At 40.6% G+C, this 16,150-nt stretch overlaps 2 protein-coding genes across 2 annotated transcripts in view; both read right to left on the reverse strand.

The window, feature by feature from the left end:
• Positions 1 to 16,150, reverse strand: part of NAA16 (N-alpha-acetyltransferase 16, NatA auxiliary subunit) — a 439,249-nt gene that overhangs the window by 23,161 nt on the left and 399,938 nt on the right. The window lies entirely within an intron of this gene.
• Positions 5,618 to 16,150, reverse strand: part of DGKH (diacylglycerol kinase eta) — a 134,061-nt gene continuing 123,528 nt past the window's right edge. Inside the window, exons 29-30 of the mRNA XM_063125965.1 lie at positions 15,414 to 15,544; positions 5,618 to 5,863 (exon numbers count right to left, since the gene is read on the reverse strand). Coding sequence (XP_062982035.1) covers positions 5,774 to 5,863; positions 15,414 to 15,544 — 221 coding nt within the window. The 3' untranslated portion in view covers positions 5,618 to 5,773. The remainder of the gene's footprint in view (positions 5,864 to 15,413; positions 15,545 to 16,150) is intronic.

Below are 16,150 nucleotides of genomic sequence, written 5' to 3' on the forward strand. Positions count from 1 at the left end.
CTCTGCTACGCAGGTATTTAACTGTTTTTAAAGATCCCCGCTCTACTCTTCAAAACTGAAGCTTCGACAGAGCTCCATCGAAGCTTCGCATGATAGCCTTATCCCTCATGAATTTGTCCAGTCCCCTTTTAAAGCCATCTCAAGTGGTGGCCCTAACTACATCTTGTAGAAGTGAATTCCATTGTTAAACTATGTGCTGAGTGAAGAACTAATTCCTTTAATCTGTCCTGCATCTCCCACGAATCAACTTCATGTGATGACTCCGGGTTCTAATATTATGAGATCGGGAGAAATAATTCTCCCTATCTACTGTCACTGCACCATACATAAATCTGTTCACCTCTATCATTTGGCTTTTTTCTAAAGTAACCAATCCCAGATGTTGTGACCTTTCCTCATAGGGGAGTCGCTCCAGCCCTTTAGTTGCCCTTTTCCCAGCTCCTTTTTTTAAGGTTTGACTGCCAAACATTAACAGAACCAATTTCCAATTGAAATATCACTCCTCAGTATTTTGGGAAATTCGTTTCTATTCCCTCATCCCATGCAGCCTTCTGCAGACCCCCCCCCCAAAAAAAATCTGTTCTACAGAGCTGGGGGACCCTTCAAAGCAGCTTTGAGGAGCATGCAGGAAGCTGCAGAGAGGAGGAAAAGTTGGACATCTGCTTGCACAACTGCGTGGATGCATCCCCTTGATTGTAGAATCATAGAATAGCAGAGTTGGAAGGGGCCTGCAAGGCCATCGAGTCCAACCCCCTGCTCAATGCAGGAATCCACCCTAAAGCATCCCTGACAGATGCTTGTCCAGCTGCCTCTTGAAGGCCTCCAGTGTGGGAGAGCCCACAACCTCCCTAGGTAACTGATTCCATTGTTGTACTGCTCTAAAAGATTTTTCCTGATGTCCAGCTGGAATCTGGCTTCCTTTAACTTGAGCCCATTATTCCGTGTCCTGCACTCTGGGAGGATCGAGAAGAGATCCTGGCCCTCCTCTGTGTGACAACCTTTTAAGTATTTGAAGAGTGCTATCATGTCTCCCCTCAATCTTCTCTTCTCCAGGCTAAACATGCCCAGTCGTTTCAGTCTCTCTTCATAGGGCTTTGTTTCTAGACCTCTGATCATCCTGGTTGCCCTCCTCTGAACACGCTCCAGCTTGTCTGCATCCTTCTTGAACTGGAGCCCAGAACTGGACGCAATACTCTAGATGAGGCCTAACCAGAGCCGAATAGAGAGGAACCAGTACCTCCCGTGATTTGGAAGCTATACGTCTATTAATGCAGCCCCAAATAGTATTTGCCTTTCTTGCAGCCATATTGCACTGTTGGCTCATATTCAACTTGTGATCTACAACAATTCCAAGATCCCATTTTAGTATTGCTGTAGTATTTTATATTGTTCTATAGTACTCACTTGCTTCCTACAATGTATTCCATGCAGTTTGAGACACACACACACACATATATATCTTACAGAGTTACCAGAACTATCAAGCATGTTTTAGCAATGTAAAAAGATATAAATGAAGAGTGATGAACCTTAGTGCAATCAGAAATATTCAGAACTGAAACTATTGATTCTCTCTTATTATCTCATTTGTCTAACATGGCATCTACATACAATATACCTTTTCAAACTGGTAATAGTTTTTAACATATATATACAAGAAAAAATACTTCTGTATTCTCTCATTCATGTATACATTTAAGTGACACATTCAATGTTAAACAGGCAAGTTACCTTCTAGATAATATAGAAGGCTACAACCATAATAAGAGAACACATTTTATCTGTACATCCAAGGGAGAAAAGTAAGTATACATACGGTGAGGACCTAGTGCAGTTTTCATGAAATGGATTGACATCTATTTCAGTTGAAAAGCATAAACCATATAAAAGATTTGGATACTTGTTGGCAATAGTTGGGTGAATGCATGGAATGAGGGGGGGAACCCCAACTTTTTGTGAGCAATTTAAAAACAGTGAAACACTATTTAATTAAGTCAGCAGGAAACAGTGGGGGAAAGTCTGTTTTAAGTATTGAACGCTCACGTTATTTTAAAAACAAACGAACATGACGGTCTTTCTGTATTCAATGCACTCCAACTAAACCACTTCCCTAGAATGGTATATTGATATTCTATAGGAAAGGCATGGAACTTAGATTGTCATTGCCAAAATGAACATAATGATGGCTTTCTCTGTCTATGAAACATACCTTTCTGACATTGTAGAAATTTTGCATTTCAGTTTTGCTCAGAATACATATCTGAAGAAGGTACTGGGCATTTTAATATATGCAACATTTTGAGCAGATGACATTGTAAGAGAACCAGAATATTAAAAATAGGTAGTGGAATGCAATTGTGGCAATCCATACAGATAATGAGAGGAGATGCACACCTCCCCTTCAGTAAACAAGGCCACTGTGTCACAGTCCTGTCACTTTCGAAACCAAGCTCTCCACAGCCCTATTTGTACACATTTGCAGTCATCTGCAAATGAACTGTTTGCGTGCACAAGCGAAGTCTCCCTAAATCTATGTCAAGGTAAATATTTAATATTGACTATATTCATCCTCTGGTTCACAAGTTCTTCTCATCTCTTTCACAAGTTCTAGTCTGAGGCCTAGAAATATGTGTGTGTGTATGTGTGTGTTTTCTAGGTCTCAGATTTCTTCAGGGCCTGCCCTACCATTAGGCAGCATGAGACGGCACCTTAGGCAGCTATTTTGGGTCTCCTGAAAGGACAGCAAATTGTCACTTACTTAATTTTTAAATTTATTTTATTTTTAATCCCAGGAGGGGGAAAGAGGCGTTTGTGAGATTTTGTGCCTTGGATGCCAAAATAACTTGGACTTGGATACTATGCACCCTAATTTAGACCCAGGCGAGTGTCAGTTCTTGCTCTGCCTCAGGCAGCAAAATGTCTTGGACAAACCCAGGACTTCTTTCATGTTCAAATATTACTCCATCTACTTTAATAGCCAAGCCAGCTGCCAGTGTATACATTACATTTTTTGCATAGAACTACAACCCAATGTTAAAATGTGTAAAGAAACCTTTTCACAGCACAGCTCCTACAGATCTTTAGAGTAGAGCTACTAAAAGTCTAGAAATGTTTCTGGATTGTAACCTCCTGCGAAAAATGTTGACATTTTTTTAAAAATAATAATAATTGGAATACTTTTATAAACAACACCTGGACATTTTATCCTAAAATAAGGAAATCACTGAAAGTCAAACATATACACACACAGAATTATGGTTATCTGCTAAATAGGCTGGCACTTTTCAAGGAAATCTATTTTAGACTTTGCATTTAATCCCTGGATCCATCATTCATTTTTATGAACACAGAACAGAAAGGTTGTCAGAGAACCAGTTCTGTCACTGGAAGAGTAAACAAATTATTGGACTTTAATATATAAGGAACAATAACGGCACGTCATATCTTTATCACCATAAAACCAGAAAATTAGTCTGTGTGCTTTACATCATACGGTTTACAAAATAAATAACCAAAATATAACAATACGGAAACAAGACGTTTCATCTCAATATGAAGGAATCAGTATCAAGTACTTAAGATTTTAAAAGTATATGTAACAAATAAAAGTATATGTAACAAATACTGTTAGTACCAAAGCCCAAGTCAATCTATTTTAAACGTTTGTATGCTTAATGCTGTTTTTGTGGAGTTCCATCTACCTTTGCTGGAAAGTCATGCCTACTTTGAGTGATTAAAAAGCTGTCAAGGATCTGGGAAGCAATGATTGCTCCCTGTGTGCCCCCCCCCCCCCCAGAAGCCATAATGGATCACATTCATTCGAGATGTGGTAGCATCCCTTGGGATCCCCTATTGCTTACTGCTTTTAAGCAAGAAGGCAAAGCTGGGCATATATTAGGAACAGGTTGTTTGTCTTCTAGTAGATAATAGCTGTTTTTGCATGTAACAGTAAACCAGAATTCTGGTGAATCCTGTTTTTTGTTGTTGTTGTTGTTCATGAGCAGTAGAGTGGCTAAACTAACCAGAACCTAAAAAAAGGAAAGCATCTGACTTTTCACTTTTCAATAAGCCAGAAATCAGAAGTCAGCTACAAAGCCTGCCTTCAGATTCTAGCTTGTCAGAAAAGTGACAAACCAGGAATATCGTTTCGGACATAATGCGAAGCGCTTTTGTTCCCTGTTTAGTTGCTGGTTATATTAGCTGCTCCTGCTGGCAGGAAGAGCCAAGGTAGACTAATCAGGCACACTATTTGTCAACAATAAGCCAGGGTGCTCTGAGATGCTGCTTTATCATTCAAGGCTATCATCATTACATGCTAACATGTCTTCATGCTTACAAAGGGTTTTCACTGTTGACCATCTTTAAATATGTGACCCAAATCAATTTAGAACCTAGTACTTGACTCTGTTTCCTTTTTATTGCTTAAGCAAGACACTGCAGAGGCCACTGCCCCAGTAGAGAAACAAAAACAAATACACTTTATAATATTTTTAGAAAGGGGTTAAGAGTTTTTAAGTCAAACAAACATTTCTTAGACCAATTTACGGTCCATACCAATAACTGCACTGATAAAAAAAAAAAAAACCAAGCTTCACACATATCCCATGCATTACATATCTCTTAAGAAGATAATAGGTTTGTGTACTGAAAGAGGTCTTTGCTTAATGCATACACAAAAGGCATGCCTTGTTGTGATAAACGGAATACATCGTCTTTGTAATTTTTACTGATTTCATAAAAATTGCATAATCAAGCCCTGATATTCACAAAATTGGTCCTAGTGGTGCCTTCAATATGAAGTAATTTTAGGTCACTGCACATCCACCTCACAATTAGCCACAACACTGTCATGCTTTGAAGTTCAGACATTCAAGGTAAACTAGCAGTTGCCTTAAGAGGCTCTAAGACATCAACATTGCATATTTTATTCAGATAATTATTCAGGAAATGTTCAGACAATTCTGTCTCTTGAGAGCCGACTCATAATTTTGTGAGGTACCAGCATTTTAGAAATACTTTGAAGTTGCTTAGCCAGAGTACAGAAACTTTCCATCGTATTGTTTACACACCTCTTGTAAGAGTATGGCAAAGATGTCCACAGAACATGACATGTTTAGGTAACATATAACAGCAGAAAAGTATTTAACCAATATGAGTAGTAATAAATTAAATCTTCTTAAAACAGATATAAAAGTTGTTCAAGTGTGTAAAGTATCAGATGTGTCATGCAAGAAAAGCAGTTTGGATAGGCAAACCATGCACTACAATTTGCATTAAAGATAACACAGCATGGCTCCAGCCTAATTTCTTGGCCAGTGAAAGAGAGAAAGAGGTTGCTGAGGTATCAGTGTCACCTAAAAACCCATATGTGATCAGTCTCTCAGGTACTTATGTAAGAGATTCCAGGTAAGCTTATGCCTCAGGAATTTTTGAAACCCAGTGATCTCATTTCATAAAGTTACTTGCTACTGTACTGAGAAAAACCATACATGTAAGGAAAGCAATCATGGGCTGATTACCCTTGTCAGGTAATGCATAATTACCTAGACAACATTTTCACCCAAATGTAGATATTTGAACTGCTCTTCACGATACACTTCACAGCATCTTTAGTTCTCACACCAGGCTCTTTAGTCATACAATGCCCCAAACACAACATCATGCTTTTCACATACTGATGCTCACTCATCCATGGAGTAACCTACACAGAAGGTTACCTGACTCCACAGCTTTGCATAAGCAGTGTTTCTTCTTTACGGCGGTAACAACAGAACTATACTTCAGACAAAGGTGTGGTTCTGCCAAGTTCTTTAATTCCCTGAAGAATTCGCTTCATATGACCCACCTTCGTTATCCCCAGGTCCTACAAGACAAGGAGAATGGTAAGTTCACTTGGAGGAGACAAAAAGGAGAATGGTAAGTTCACATACAGGAGACAAAAAGTTATCTAGTGATCCTTATCATGAGTGCCAGTTCAGATGGCCAACTGAGGTGGCAGGTATCCTGTAATGACCCTTTTTTTCTACTGAAGGAGAATGTGATCAATGCAATGAACCCATAACAGATGTTTCACCCAACCAGTGCTGCTATGTAATAGTGATGTGATAAATTCTAATTCATATGCCTAATATAATAATAATTTAATTTCACACATAAAAATCTTTTCTAGATCTAAAGACAGGATAGTGTTTATTTCTTGTAATTTAGGGGGAAATTATTAGAGCCTACTGATGATTTACTGAGATGTCCCTAACAGATTTTAAGAAAAGTACTTACCTGCAACAGCTATCCAAAACTACCCAATAAACTCAGTACTCCTAGAACGTCCACACACTGGGTTTTTTGTCATTTCTAGAAAATGCTTAACCTCTACCTAGTTGTATCATAAATATCAATACGACTGCTGAGAGATGTTTCTGGCTAGAACGTCACAAATTTGTCTTTTGTTTTGTTTGTCCAAAATTTTTCTCTTTCATGACATGGTGATATAAATCACTTGGCATAGAGAACAACTTTCCTTCAGAGAACAATAGCTGAGGACAACTTTACACACAGACATGTTTACTACAGATCATCTCTGTGTGGAGAAAAATAATGCAGATTGTCACTTGTGAAATTCTAACCTTTATTTTGCTGTGAATACCCAAGTTGGAAAGCCAATCCATACAATGGCAAAACACACACTCAAGCTCACATTTCAGAGGGAAGGGTGTCACATTTCCCCTACGTGGAGATCATCATGAAACAGTTATTATGAGACATGCAGCCTATACAGGGATAGTATTTATAACTAGAGAATTGGGAGAAAAAATTCTTCCAACAAGTAGTTTACGTCCAGGCTAAATCAAGAAAGCACACTATAAAATGTGTACCAAAAATCTTACTTTAGGAACAACCAGGATGATCAGGGGTCTGGAAACAAAGCCCTATGAAGAGAGACTGAAAGAACTGGGCATGTTTAGCCTGGAGAAGAGAAGATTGAGGGGAGACATGATAGCACTCTTCAAATACTTGAAAGGTTGTCACACAGAGGAGGGCCAGGATCTCTTCGCAATCCTCCCAGAGTGCAGGACATGGAATAACGGGCTCAAGTTAAAGGAAGCCAGATTGCAGCTGGACATCAGGAAAAACTTCCTGACTGTTAGAGGAATCAGTTACCTAGGGAGGTTGTGGGCTCTCCCACACTAGAGGCCTTCAAGAGGCAGCTGGACAACCATCTGCCAGGGATGCTTTAGGGTGGATTCCTGCATTGAGCAGGAGGTTGGACTCCATGGACTTGTAGGCCCCTTCCAACTCTGCTATTCTATGATTCTATGAACACAAAAGCTACAATAAGATTAGTTCTTTAAGAAAGCAATCCTATGCCTCCTGGCAGAGCGCACTGACCTCAAAAGGGGAGTCAGAGATCTGCCCCCTTCCTTTGAGCTGGCTGCCCTCCAAGGTCAGAAAAACGAACTCAGAGGAAGAGGAAAGGATGCATGCCGGGGGGGGGGGGGGAGGCAAGAACACCAGAGAAGCCAAAATAAGAGATATCCTGAGCCTCCTTCCCCCTCTCTTCCAAAGTGCCATCGCTAGAAAAGCCCGTGCAGTGAAAATCACCCAAGACGGAGGATGGCCAGACGAAGAATGCCTCTGCTGCTACTGCTGTCCTGTGAGCTTCAGCCCAACAAAGATGTCAGAAGGCTCCAGAGGCTTCCGAGTAGCGAGTGTGCAATTGACAGGCCTCTGAATAGCCGCCCGTATCAAATCTTTCATAATAATCAGCAACAAACTATATTATTTATACTGCAACACCTCCTACCCAGAAATTGCAATTAGGAATTTTAACAGGGTAATTAAGGCAATTAATTAGGATACTTTTTCAAACCCTAAACACACATATCTGCGCCCACACACATGCGCACAAACTAGTTCTCCAGAGTCACTGCCGTTGGGAATGTATGTGGGATTGTTCTTATGTTTAAATATTTCCTTACTTTAACTCTCCATCCACCACGTGGAAAGTCAGCATGTCACAGAGAAGGCTAACATAAAAACTTTCCCCCAACGTGCTCACATTTCCACATGAAGAGAGGCTTCTTTACATGCAGGAATGTTCAGAGATGCTCTTCCTCATCAGAACATGGTTGTAAAGTCCAGGAATGATTGAACCATGTTCTTTTCCTGAACATTTATTTTAAAGTAAGTGGAATTTATTTATTTTAAAGTAAGCAGATGACACCAAATTGGGTGGGATAGCTAATACCCTGGAAGACAGAAACAAACTTCAAAGTGATCTTGATAGGCTGGAGTGCTGGGCTGAAAACAACAGAATGAAATTTAATAGGGATAAATGCCAAGTTCTACATTTAGGGAATAGAAACCAAATGCACAGTTACAAGATGGGGGACACTTGGCTCAGCAATACTACAAATGAGAAAGATCTTGGAATTGTTGTAGATCACAAGCTGAATATGAGCCAACAGTGCGATATGGCTGCAAGAAAGGCAAATGCTATTTTGGGCTGCATTAATAGAAGTATAGCTTCCAAATCACGTGAGGTACTGGTTCCTCTCTATTCGGCCCTGGTTAGGCCTCATCTAGAGTATTGCGTCCAGTTCTGGGCTCCACAATTCAAGAAGGACGCAGACAAGCTGGAGCGTGTTCAGAAGAGGGCAACGAGGATGATCAGAGGTCTAGAAACAAAGCCCTGTGAAGAGAGACTGAAAGAACTGGGCCTGTTTAGCCTGGAGAAGAGAAGATTGAGGGGAGACATGATAGCACTCTTCAAATACTTAAAAGGTTGTCACACAGAGGAGGGCCAGGATCTCTTCTCGATTCTCCCAGAGTGCAGAACACGGAATAACGGGCTCAAGTTAAAGGAAGCCAGATTCCGGCTGGACATCAGGAAAAACTTCCTGACTGTTAGAGCAGTGCGACAGTGGAATCAGTTACCTGGGGAGGTTGTGGGCTCTCCCACACTGGAGGCATTCAAGAGGCAGCTGGACAACCATCTGTCAGGGATGCTTTAGGGTGGATTCCTGCATTGAGCAGGGGGTTGGACTCGATGGCCTTGTAGGCCCCTTCCAACTCTGCTATTCTATGATTCTATGAATCCACAACAAAATGTTGCAGTACAGAGTGGTTGTTTTCAGGTAGTCATAATGTAGGACAGCCTATTCCATTGCCCTTCCTACAATGTTTTCCCCCTTAACAGTCTGTCAGCATTCTATAGCTACAGCGGATTATTGGTTCTCATTAGACTTTTTGGGGATACATAAAGTCTGGATAAGTCCAGCAAGGTATGTGTTACCCAAGGTTAGCAGGGTTTTTTTTCTTTTAATTGTTTATTTCTTACATTTTTAGACCATGCAATAACCAAATTTAAATGCTGATGCCTCCCTCTTATGCATGGATTTTGGCTATGCAAAGTTCCACAGTCACCTCTGATCTTAGATAATTTTATTGCATAGACATGTAATAACATTATATAAAAATTACAAACAATGTAAAACCAAGAGTCAATTGACTTAGATAATTATCTAATTAGATAAACAAATGTCAGTACATAGCACTGAATTAGATAAACAAACGTCAGTACATAGCAGCTACAGAGCAAATTCAAGACATAAACACCAATGCCAGCTCCCCAGTGAAGTTTCACCTCCACTAAGACCTGCTAGAACAGGATGGTTTTTACTAGGGCTGTGCATGGGTTTCCCAACCGCTTAGGCGGCTGATTCAGAACTTTGGATTTGGGCCCAATCTGCTTTGGATTGATTTAGAGCTGATCTGACCAATTTTGGATACCAGATCCGAAGCAAGATACAGAAATTCAAATTACTCAGATTTTACATTTTCCTATTGACTTGCTCTGGAAAACAGAAACAGCCACAACTTTTTTAGTCTTTATAATATATACACAATATTTGGCGATCTGGTATCCCATATAGAGATGATTGAACCTGCCAAATTTCAGAGAGTTAGGTCCAGTGGCATTTGTGCTACCCACAGGTAAACTCTGTTTTTTTCAAAAAAGAAATAAATCTGTCAAAGCGAAGAGCAATAGTTTTTTTTGTGCTTCCGCACAAGTGCATGAAATTTGGGAATGTGGCAGCCCACACGGAAGTGACTGAACATGCCAAATGACAAACATTTAGGTCCAGTGGCTTTTGTGCTAGCCATAATTAAAGTTTCTCAAAAACTGAAAAAAGGTTTAAAAAAAACACCCTGTCAAGTCACACAGAGAATTAGAGATCCCAGTCAGAAGGTGTTTAGGTGGCAATATGGAGATCACTACCCCTAATCTCTGGGGTGTGTTTTTGAAGTACAAAATAAACCCTCTCTCCTAGTACTTTTCTTTTTATCTTTCCTGAATCTACCACTATTCAACTTCACTGGATGACCTGAGGCTCTTCTCATTAAGGGAAGAAAAATGTTAAACCTCTCTTTAGCTGCAATACACATTGGAACATATTGCACTGCTCCACTTTCTCTACTCCATATCATTTTATAAACATCCCCTTTATTTACCTTTATTCTAAATTAAATAGTCCAAACATTGAAGCGTTTCCTTATAGAGAAGTTGTTCCAGCCCCCTGCTCATTTTGGCAGCCTGCTTAGAACCAGTCCGGATCCAGTGTGTGGGTACTGGGGAAAAGGCAAATTCCATGTTGGGCATAAGGAAAGGAATCAAAAATAGAATTGCCAATATCATACAGCCCTTCTACAAACCTATGGTGTGACCACACTTGAAATACTATGTTCAGTTCTGGTCACCTCACCTTAAAAAGGATATTGTAGATTAGGAAAAAGGGTGGGGAAAGGCCATTAAAATGGTCAAAGCTGGAGCTTTGTGAGAGAGGAGGTTTAGTCTCAATTGTTTTCCTGCTCTTCATTCTCCTCACCCAGGAGCCACATTGAAGGCAAAGGAAATACAAATATGTGCACAAATTTGGTAGTCCTCCACCATCCAACCTTGAATTGCCTATATCATCAATTGGCAACTTGTGGCACTCAAGATGCATTGGCCTACAAATGTCATCAGCCCTCGCTACCATAGCCAGATGAAGGATTATGGGTGTTGTAGGCCAAAACACCTTGTCAAGTCATACAGAGGATTAGAGATCCCAGTCAGAAGGTGTTTGTAGGCCAAAACATCTGTAGGGTGAAAAGTTGCCCACCCCAGCCTACATTATTTGGTGTTATTCATAGATGGATTATTTCCATGTCTGAAAATATTTACTAGCTGTTCTGAATTTGCCATGTGTGTGTTCCCCAATCATTTGTCTACCAGTCAAGGCAAATGGGATAGGGGCCTCTGTAGGAGAGGACTGACAAGTAAAAATGGGGCGGATTAATCCTTTGCCCTGAAAATTCCCCCTTCAGATTATTTACTCTCACAGTCATGAAGTCTGACACTAAAACAAACAAGCAAGCAAAACCCCTGAGGGTCCGTTTGCAGGAAAAAACTGGCACATGAAGGAAGGGCCTGATTCAGCATTCCTCCTGATTATCTCCTGCAAATGGGTCCTCACACTTGTAGTGTCGTGATTGCAAGGCCCCCTTACCGGTACGAGACAATAAAGACATCTACAGTGTAATCCACAAAGCTTTATTCAACAAACAAACATGTGTCCTCACGTGAAGGGTGTGTGAATGCTAGGAGCTATGCTCTAAACTTAATTTGACTAACAAAGCTTGGCAGAGAAAAGTCCAAGAGTCGTAGATCAAATCCAGTCTGCCGGTACACTAAGCTGACAACAAAGACCCACAATCCTCAGCAAATGGGAGCTCAAATCTATGAAAAGCCTCACAATACTTTTCATGTAATCCAAAGTTCCAATTAGTGCACCCAGAGTCTCAGATGATGATGGATCCAAACAGGAGACGTTTCCAGCATTGCCGATGAGATGGTCCTAGCAAAGGTTCCTCGCCTTTGCATCCGCTTAAAAAGGGAGGCGTAGGCCTCTTCCAGACCACTTGACAGACAGGGGCTTTTGGCCTTTCAGCAATGCCCTTGTCCAAATAGGGCAGCACTGCTCAGCCCACCAAGATGATGCTTCAATCTGGGCAATCCTTCTGCAAACCTCTCACCCTTCCTCTATTGGGCTCTCACAGCAAGGGAAGATGGGTTTGCAACAGTACCTTCCTTGCAATATTAATTTCTGCTCTTATTCTGTAATCCCACTAGGTTTGAACCACTCTTCTGATTTGAAGCAGAAGAAAAAAGATATGCAGTGCATTCTGGCAGACCTGTAGCAGAATTTAATGCAAGGTGCTTCCAGATACCCTAATAGAAATATTTACCTAGTAGGTCCACAAAGTACCTATGAATATGATCTGCATGCTAATTTGTTCTGCAGCCATCAACTGTTTCCTGACAAAGATGATCAATGGGAGGGGAGGTTAGCAATGTTACAGTGTCTAATAGCATTCCAGATAAAATTCCAAGTGCTAGTTTTCCTGCATAAATACCTACATAGGCTGGCCTTTGCATTATTTAGATACCAGCCCTGGCCCAGGGCCAGTACTAATCACCTAACAGTGGTGCTCTTTGGACACCATGACCAAATAGCAAGGCCAGCTTTCAAATTCCTTTCCTCTGGAAGTCCAACCAAGTCCAGGAAGCTATCCAAAAGCATTTTAATTCAAGCATTTTGAGGCTGAGGATTTAGAATAGTTTTTGTTTCAAAGGCATTCTTAGTACTGGTTTTTAATGTCATCTATTCTGAGCTTTTCAGGAATAAAAACTGAAGCCCTGATCCAACTGTGCACACATGCAGTCTTTCCTCTAACCTGAAAAGAGCTGATTGGTGCTGTTAATGGTTTTCTGAAACGGCAGCTCATTCACGGCCCTATCAGCTACATCGGGGGAAAAAATATGAATGAAACATTAGTTTGCACTCACAGTTCCTCATACAGCTAGCCAGGGATACACAAGCATGGCTGGCTTTAGACCCAGATAGTTTATTAAAATATGAACATAGTTTACTTGAACAGATCATTTTTTTAAAAAAAAAAGCATGCGGTCTAACAAAATTTCCCTCTAACATTTGTTAAAGTAGCCTAAAGAGCATTAACAATTCCAAAGAACCACTTAGAACATGCAACCCCTAAAAGTTTTATCAGTGGATTCAGTTCAGCATATCCTAAACAACTCGAGGCCACTGTATAACACTGCCTGCCAGTATCACTGAAGAAAGATGCCCCAGAAGGATACTATGGTTGATGGTATCAAAAGTCACCAAAAGGTCCAGCAGCACTAAGAGGGACATAGTCCCGATGTCCAGTTACAGGCACAATCATCCAGCACGGCAACCAAAGCAGTCTCAGGCCTGAAACCAGAGTGAAATGGATCTGGATAATCCGACTCATCCAGAAATTGCTGGAGCTGAGAATTCACTACATGTTCCAGCACCTTTCCCAATAATGGAATATTAGAAATCGGCCAGAAATGATCCAATACAATATAGTTCAGGAAGGTGTTTTGTTTTTTAAAGAGTCTTACAACCACCTCTTTTAAGCAAGACCAAATCACACCTTGCTGTAAAGAGGTGTATGTACTCCACTACCCTACCCCACTCAGCCAGTCCCCACTACCCCTCGGCTACTTTTATAAGCCAAGAAGGGCAAAGGTCCAGCATACAAGTGATAGGACTTACTTCTCCAAGGATCCTGTCCACATTCTCGCAGCGGGCTATTGAGTGGTCCACCTTTTCATACAGGCCAGAGTGTAACAGGCCTTGATCACCTCAAAAACTTAATTGGGTGACTCTGAGCTGACACAATGGTGATGAAGAAGGATTTCTTCACCGCCCCGCCTGCCACAGAATAAACTTTTAGCTCTAGCCCATGTTTGATTGAATGTGTTCCGCATTTTCTGTAAAAACTGCTCTAGTCAACATTACACTTTTTCCATAGCTTGCAGTGCCCTGGAAAACCAGGGGATTCATTTGGCTCCACTCCATGGGAGGGGATGCTCAGGAAAGATTGTATCATTTCTCCATTTGGAGGGCAACTACAATCATTTGCCAAAGTGTCAAGAAAATCCCCCAAAGCCATCAGAAACCCATGCAGATCCATCTGGAATTTTACGATGTTTTTAGGATGTTTTAAGGATGTTTTAATCATGTATACTATGTTTTAAAACCGTTTTTATGTGTTTTATATTCGCTGTTGTTCCCCGCCTCGATCCAAGTGGAGAGGCGGGTAAGAAATAAATTATTATTAGGCAGACCATGTTAGTTACCCCCCCACCCCCACAGAGGCACTAAGATCCAGCAAGTCATGACAATGGAACTATGGAAAGTTCCTCCACCCCCAGAACACTATCATCCCCACCTCCAGAGATCCAAACCAGATCAATGAGTAGAGCCAGATGTAACTGGGACAGACCCAAGATTTTCATGGAGACCATGAAATCGTGAGCCACTTGTGACAAGGTGGCCTCAGTGTGTATGTTCAAGCCACCCAGTACAACAAACCATGGAGACTCCAGAACCAACCCAAGATCTCCTCAGCTAGCTCAGAAGGAAGACTGTTGAGTAGCGAGGCAGGAAGTACACCAACAGAATCCCTAATCTGTCCCAAAACCCCACTTCAGATTCACACACTCGAAACTGGAAGACTTCAGGGGGATCAAATCACAACAGACTCTGCCTCCTCCTCCCCCACCTCCCCACCCCAAGGGCTTGCCTCCTGCATCAATTAAATTCTGGCTAGTAAGCAGAGCTTGCTGTAAAGCATGCATGTGAATGTCTATCTCTTCAAATAGAAAGGGGATACATAAATGCTCGGGAAACTTTAGGAAACAATAGTTTAAATGAATATTAAAAACATGCATCATACATATCTTGATAATGATCAGGTTAGTGAATGAATTACAGATTATTTTCTACACAAACCCTTATTAAGAAAATTTCTTTCGAATCAATGTAGTAATTTTCACATAAGTTAATATGGCTAACACATATAATGATTTCCCCAAATCTGATTCTACTATCATTCTGTATACATTAATTAACTCTCTCTGTGATTTTAAGGCAGCTTTAAAGACTAGCCCTTTCCGGCAGGCCTATCCAGATCAATGTAAAATCAAGAATTTTTAAGATGTATTGATTCCTGTTCTAATGTTGTTCCCCGTCTCAATCCAAAGGGCAAGGCGGATCAGAAATAAATAAATATATTATTATTATGATTATCATTATTATTATTATATTCCTAAAGAAAAAAATCTTCAATATTCCTGATATTCCCAGATGAAAGTATAGCCTGACTGATAGCATATTAGTTTCAGTGTTCATGTTTTGCAAGTTTGCACACTAAAAGCCAAGCTACAAGCACATAACTGGAGTAGGGACAGAAGAAAGGTTTCAATTAATTTCTATTAAAGAAAAATTCTCATAAGCAGAAAAATAGCACAAAGAAAATACCTTAAGATCTCGCCTTTCCAGATGCAAAAGCTCAGAGCCTCGGATGTCATGGCTGATGAAGATTTCTTTGTACTCTCCCAAACTGAGAAGATCCAGCCAAGCAGCAACTTCATCTGTGCCCCATTTTTGAACTACCAAAGTTAAGAGCAAAACCCCCTTAATTTCTACATGCTCAACAGCATTAAAAGCAAAGGTTAGGCCATAGAGAGTGGAAGAGAGAGTAGAACACTGCAGTGACAGCAAAAGTCAAACATATTTTGGGGGGAACTGGGTAGCTTCTTTTTTCATGCAGGTTACAGATAAGGAAAATCTGAGAATGTGTCTAAAAACAGGAAAGTGCATCTGCATTGCAGCCATGCTTTCAGCTTCAGCATCAAAACTATCAAGCCCCTAAATATCAACTAATTCACTGTAACCAATTTAGGATCTGTACTGCAAGGTCTATGCATGTTTTGCTATCCACAGATGATGATTCATCAATTACAATGTAAGTGGGGGTGGGAATAGTACTCATTAAACAAACTACTGCATTAACCAACCATATCAGGTGAACAGTTCTGTCAACATTGTTCTCTAAGGTTAGTTGCCAACATTAAACTGAAAAAAGGAGTTTAATAAGGAAATAGGAGTCAGTCCTTCTATTTTATCCGGCACCATTCCACTTCAGAGGGTAGAGATGGCACAGGATATCTGCAAATGGTAGCAACAGCCAATTTTTAAAATATAAATGAAAGGTT

The sequence above is a fragment of the Elgaria multicarinata genome, chromosome 5 (assembly GCF_023053635.1).
Source record: "Elgaria multicarinata webbii isolate HBS135686 ecotype San Diego chromosome 5, rElgMul1.1.pri, whole genome shotgun sequence".
Taxonomy (NCBI): Eukaryota; Metazoa; Chordata; class Lepidosauria; order Squamata; family Anguidae; genus Elgaria; species Elgaria multicarinata.